At 54.9% G+C, this 6,122-nt stretch overlaps 1 protein-coding gene across 1 annotated transcript in view; it reads left to right on the top strand.

The window, feature by feature from the left end:
* The window catches only part of FAM76A (family with sequence similarity 76 member A), a gene marked incomplete at its 5' end in the record, with an annotated part of 38,826 nt that overhangs the window by 15,147 nt on the left and 17,557 nt on the right, over nucleotides 1–6,122 (top strand). Inside the window, 1 exon segment of the mRNA XM_014582540.2 lies at nucleotides 1,687–1,773. Within this exon segment, the coding sequence (XP_014438026.1) occupies nucleotides 1,687–1,773 (87 nt within the window).

Consider the following 6,122-nt stretch of genomic DNA (forward strand, 5'->3'; position numbering starts at 1 on the left):
GTGTGTCCTGCCTTTACGGCAGGTGAGCGCGAGCGGGGGACCTCGCCGTTAGGCCGTGGATACGTGTGTGTCCAGAGGCCTCAGATCCCTGTCTGTGCCTGGCAGGCAGTGCCTGCACTGGGGGGCAGTCTCCCTGGGAGAGGGATGTTCCCTGGCGGGGTGGGCCGCTCTCATCCCTGTCCGATGAGGGCATGAGGGCATGGCGGTGCACCTCCGCTTGTGCAGGGAATGCAGCATGGAGACAGGGCGTGTACCTGCACGGGAGGGACCGCCGTGGCTCCCTGCCGCTAGGCCGGCCTGCTCACCCCTGCATCGCGAGTTCTCTCAGGGCAGGCCCATGCAGACAGGAAGGGGAGTCGTGCCCTGGCCAAGAGGATGCAGGCGGTACGGAAGACAGACCTGCCCCCGTCTCTTAGGCCCGTGGGTTAGGGTTAGGTTCGGATCCCCAGTCAGCCTGAGATGCCAAGCAGGCACAGGAGCAGCAGGGTCGCCCGGAGCTGGAGGCCCCCCAGGGGTTACAGAGTGACCAGATGCTGTCCAGGGTGCTTCTCCCTGCCCCTGCCCCGTCTCTCTCCTCCCCTCCACGTGTGTGAGGCGAGAGACTGGCAGGCTGACAGACGGGGCAGGAGCCGAGTGGGAAGGCAGGTGCCAGGGCTCTCATGGGGGAGCCGGTGTTCCTCCCTGAGAGTAGGGTGGGGGAATTCAGTTTCGCAGTTGAGTTGGAGGTACCAAGGGGTTGTAGTAGGGGCTTACCTAGAACTCAGAGTGGTTTGGACGTGGCCACTGGGAGGTTGTAGGAGTCACGGGGAGTGGGAACGATTTGAAACTGCAGATTCCCTCAGGTCCGTCTGGAGTTCAGGTAGGGTCCAGGGTGGAGCCCGGCGAACTGCCGTGTACCGGATCAAAGGCAGCCATCTGGGGTCCATTTCCGGCCACCGAGGGCATGATTGTTGAGGCTGTGCTTGTCAGGTCCACAGCTCGAAGGCAGAGGAGAGAACTCTACACCATTGTGTGTTGGCAGGGGCGGCCAGAGGGCCATGAAGCGGCCGCCCAAGCACAGAGGGTGAACAGTGAGGACGTTTCTAGAAGGGTGGAGTGGCCAGCGCTCAGATCCTAGGGGAGGGCGTGTGAGGAGTGCTGAGATACCCCTCACCTGGGCTCCTCAGCTGCATGTCTGTCACAGGAAGAACTGTTGGCCTGAGCTGGCCTCCGGCTGGCATCATGAGGCCAGTCTGGGCTGAACCCCTGGGCTGAAACCAACTCCCAGCGCCACCATGGGACTCAGCCACCAGTAGGTTCCGAGGGGAGTGGAGAAGGGGCCTCGGTGTCCACGTGTGGCCGAGTTCAGGGCCCGCTTCACTGCTACCCTGCCTCGGGCAGTCCGGTGACCTTGATGACAGGGTCAGTTTCTGCCAAGTGGACCTCACCGAGTGCCGAGGGTGAAGGCCTGAACTGAGACAGCTGCACTTCTCGTGCGCGTTCTCACCCCAGGCCTAGCGCGGCCGGTTTAACTGAGGCCAGGGGTAGCTGTGGCCTGCGGGTGCCGTGGTGGCCTCCAGTGACGGAGGCTGCAGAGCTCCTGCACGGGAGACCTACCACCTGGCTGGCCCGTGGCGGGTGCTCATTGGCACGTTGTGTTCCTCTTTGATTTCTAATGTGTGTACTTTCTATTTTTACCATTAAAAGCCAGAAAACACTTTCCACATCTTCAATTCAAAATGAAATCCCAAAGAAAAAGTCCAAGTTTGAGTCCATCACAGCTAATGGAGACAGGTGAGCCAGCAGGGGTCGTGTGCGCATGCGTGTGAGGTGCACACGGTACGTGCGCACACACGTGTGAGATGCATGCACAGCGCTCCAAGCAGGGGCGCGTCTCGGTTGCGTCAGGCTCGGCTGTGGCGGTCTGGGGCCTTCCGAGGGGCTCCGCCAGGCGCTGCGGGCTCGTGATCAGCTGTACCGATGCTCCTGCATCTAGTCTGCCACTGGAAGACGCATGTCTGTGAGCTGGCGTGGTCACGGTGCAGTTCCCCGGCTCCGGTGGGAGCTGGTGGCTTGCCCTAGCTGCTGCCTCAGCCTGTAGCCTCCCGCCTCCCGGCAGTGGGGTTGGTTTCAGGACAGTGCTGGGGTAAGCCTGGGCTAAGGCAGTGCCGGGCGGGAGCCTGCAGTGCAGGTGTGGGGCCAGGAGGGCGGTGCGCAGATGCACAGTTCAAGCCTACGTGTGCACTTCCCTCCTCTCCCCTCTGTCTCTGAGTGGGCTCCTTCACGAGCTGCCCTGTCTTGGTGTCAAGCGTGCGGGAGCAATGTCCAACGTGCCCATCGGTCTGGGCCGTTTTCCTGTCCCCAGGCCCGGGCCTCCTGCACAGAGACCACCTGCCAGGCCCTTATCCCAAGCCCTGGGGGTCCTCTTCCTCTGGAACTCTCTCGTGCTCCCTGCAGCCGGTCCAGACTCGGGTCAGGCTGCCTGCTGTGTCCAGGCCTGCCCGTGGCTGGTCTTGAGGATCCACCTCTGTGACGTCTGCTCTTCCTTGCTGCCATTTTCTTTACCTTGACTTCAGACTGTAAGGTGCCTTCTTACAGCTGGATTTACCGACACTCAGCTTCTTTGTTTTTTTGGAGAGGTTTTTGCTATAGGGCACGTGCATTGAACCTTCTGGAAATACTTCACTTAGATAATCAGATTACCCACGGGAAGGAGTCCTAATGTCCGTCCGTCTTCCTGGCCACCTTCCTGTTGTATGAGCCCCCACCAGGTGGTCCTGGAGACAGTGGGTGTAGGTGTGGCCCAGGGAGGCCGTCAGCTGAGCTGGGCCTAGGTGTTTACCGCGGGGCGCCTGCGAGGAGGGGACTGTCCGGACGTGTGTGCTGTTGATGCCCGAGCCAGGACCCTGCCTTTACGCCCACCGCCTCCTGCGCTCACTGACACACAGCTGTGTGAGCGAGCGGGACACTGTCCACACCCCGGGGCACCCGCTCGCCTGAGCTTGCCTCCTCGCGGTGCCGTGGCTGCCTGCCCTCTGCGCAGACTCGCCACGCTACGGCTCAGGTGTCCCAGTGTGCTGCTGCCCAGCCCTGGTCCAGGCTGCCCTCCTCCTGGAGGAGGCTGACCCTCAACTCCACGCATGCCTTTCACGGTGTCCTCTGGGGATGATGCAATGAAAGATTTTCTCCTAAAGACAACGTGCTAATTTTTAAAGTAATTTACTCTTGTAGTTGGAAAATTTGGATAATTTTCCAATGACTTAAGTACACACACAGGGTCTATCTGAACATCTCACATCGGCCCTCTGAGCACCCTGGTCCCCTCATCTGCACTCCTTTCTTGTCCACAGTGTGGGCTAAACTTCATTTTCCTATCCTTTCTAACATTCGTGTGGGCTGTGCTGCTTTGATTTATTTTGAAAGGAGCGTTTTGACAATTCCTTGTGGCTTTTTGACCACCGTAGGGTCATGCATGCAGTGGCACCGCCTCAGGTCCGGTCCCAGCAGTGGGCAGCCGTGTCCGAGGTACCTGTGGTTGTAGGTGGCTTCGTAGGCAGCTGCCCTGCCGTTTCAGCTCATTGCAACCCGCGGTCTTGGCCTCGGGTTTTAAGAGAGATTTTTGCTGTAGGGCACATGCACTTGTTGGACAGACAGACATAAAGTGAGAAATCGCCCCCAGGGGGGATGGTCACACCAGTCCCCTCTCCTCCATTCTCCTCTTGGGATCTTGGGCACGCACGCACATGTGCTTGGCATGAGTTTAAGCCTCCAGGCTCAGGCCTTGAACTGCAGTTGACTACGTGGGAATTTAGCAGTGTAGCCATTCCGCCATCTGCTGGTCCTGGCCTTGGCTTTTATTTTGATTTATTATTATTGTTATTTTAGTTTCATGCATTTTAATAGCAAGCTTACAGGAACAGCACAGGCGACAGACCACAGGGGGAGCCCACTCGGCTAGGGAAGGACGGTGAGGGCTGCCGACGCCGTCGAGTCGCCGTCAACAAGTTCACTTGTTTTAGAAAATCCAAATGCCAGCATAGTCCAGAAAATCTAACAGGTTTATCTATAATCGTTATAAAGTCGAGCTGCTGAAACGCGTTCACCAAAACATTTTGACTTGCATTAATGCCATACATCCCCACATTTATATTAAAAATCCACACACAAATGAAAAGTACCCACTTTCTGTCCCCTATTTTCCACTTGCAGTCATGTACTTAGGTACCTTTTGACCCTGTGGGAAAAAAATCTAACGTTCAGTTACCAACAACAGGAAGAAGAGAAAAAGTTGTTTTTTTTGTTTCTTTTTTGGGGGAGAGATTTTCACTGTAGGGCGCGTGCGCTCGCCAGACAGACAGAGAGAGACATAGAGACAGAAAGCGAGAAATCACCCCCCTAGGGGGGATGGTCACGCCGCAATCCCTTCTCCTCCATTCTCCTCTCGGGATCTTGGGCACGCACGCACACGCGCCCGGCGTGAGTTTTAAGCCACCGGAGCTTGGGAGCTAGAGGTGGCCCTGGCATTGGTTTTTAAATAGCTTTACTTTTTTTTTTTTTTTTTTTTTTTTGTTTTTACCACTTATTTTTAAATTTTATTCAACTTTATACACACACACACACACACACACACACACCCACACACATATATATATTCCAATTTGACCAGAGAAGGAGTGTGTGTGTGAGACAGAGAGAGAGAGAAAGCAAGCCACCAGGTCCTGGACTCGAATCACGGCTGGCCATGTGGGAGTCCAGTGCTCCCAACCACCACACCACCTACTGGCTCCAAAGGGTATGTGTACTTTATTTTTCTTAAAGAATTATTTATTTTATTTATTATTTTTTCACATGAGTTTTGCCAGAGAAGGAGAGAGAGAGGGAGAATGCAGGGCTGCAGGTCTAGGACTCGAAGCACAGTCGACCATGTGGGGATTCGGGCCCCTGACTCACTAGTCCACCTGCTGGCTCTGGGTGTGTGTGCTTTCTAAAGAGAGAAGGACACGGGAGACAGAAACCAGCTCCCAGGGGTTGGCCACATTGCAGTCCCTTCTCCATTCTCCTCTCAGAATTTTGGGTACATGTGCCCGGTGTGGTTCTCAAGCCACCGGGTCCGGGACTCGAACCACTGGCAGCCATGTGAGAGTCTAGAGCCTTAACTACCACCTGCTAGCCTCCATAGTTGTGCATGTTTAAATGTATGCTCTAACTCTTTAGTTTTACTCCCTATGTCATCTTTTTAAAATTTTTTTATAAGTTTATTTATTTATTTATTTTAATTTTACCAGAGAGGGACAGAGTGATAGAGAAAGTGAGAAAGCAAGCCGCCAGGTCCGAGACTTGAACCGCAGTCGGCCATGTAGGAGTCTAGCCCTTAACCACCATGCCACCTGCCGGCCCCCCTTTTTTTAAAAATAGAATTATTTAATTTTATTTATTATTGTTTTTTAAATTTGCCATAGGGCACACATGCTCACCAGAGAGAGACCAAGAGAGGGAGAGAGAAAATCTGGGACTCGCACCATAGTCGCCCAGGTGGGAGTCCGGTGCCTTCACCTCCGTGCCCCGGCCCACTGCTGTGTCTTTTGCACATTGCTCCTTCGTTCTCCACCGGCCTTTCTGCACAGCAGTCCCTCTTGCTCACGTAGTTAATACTGAGGCCTGTGTGATTTCCTCTTCCTGCTTATCCTCTGGCCTCTGTCATGGACACAGACCTCACTCTACTGGTCCTCTGTTCTGGAGCTTCAGTCTTTCTGTTTTTAGTGTCCTCTAAAACCTCCATCATCCCTCTCACTGGTTCTTAATTCGTTTGTTGAAATTGTAATGAAAACTTTAAGAGAGGTTTTTGCTATAGGGTGTGTGCACTCACCAGAGAGACAGGAAGCGAGATATCACTCCCCAGGGGGGTTGGCCACACTTCAGCCCCTTCTCCTCCATTCTCCTCTCGGGATCCTGGGCACACACGCACACGCGCCTGGCGTGTTTCAAGCTGCAGGTCTAGGACGTGAACTGCAGTGGACTACATGGGAGTCTAGCTTTGTGACCATTACACCATCTGCTGGTCTCTCCAAACTTTCCTTTTTAAGAATTATTTTTATAGGGGCTGCCAGCTGGAGTGCTGGTTAAGGGCACTGGGCTCCCATGTG

Source organism: Tupaia chinensis, unplaced genomic scaffold (assembly GCF_000334495.1).
Source record: "Tupaia chinensis unplaced genomic scaffold, TupChi_1.0 Scaffold143646_1, whole genome shotgun sequence".
Classification (NCBI taxonomy): Eukaryota; Metazoa; Chordata; class Mammalia; order Scandentia; family Tupaiidae; genus Tupaia; species Tupaia belangeri.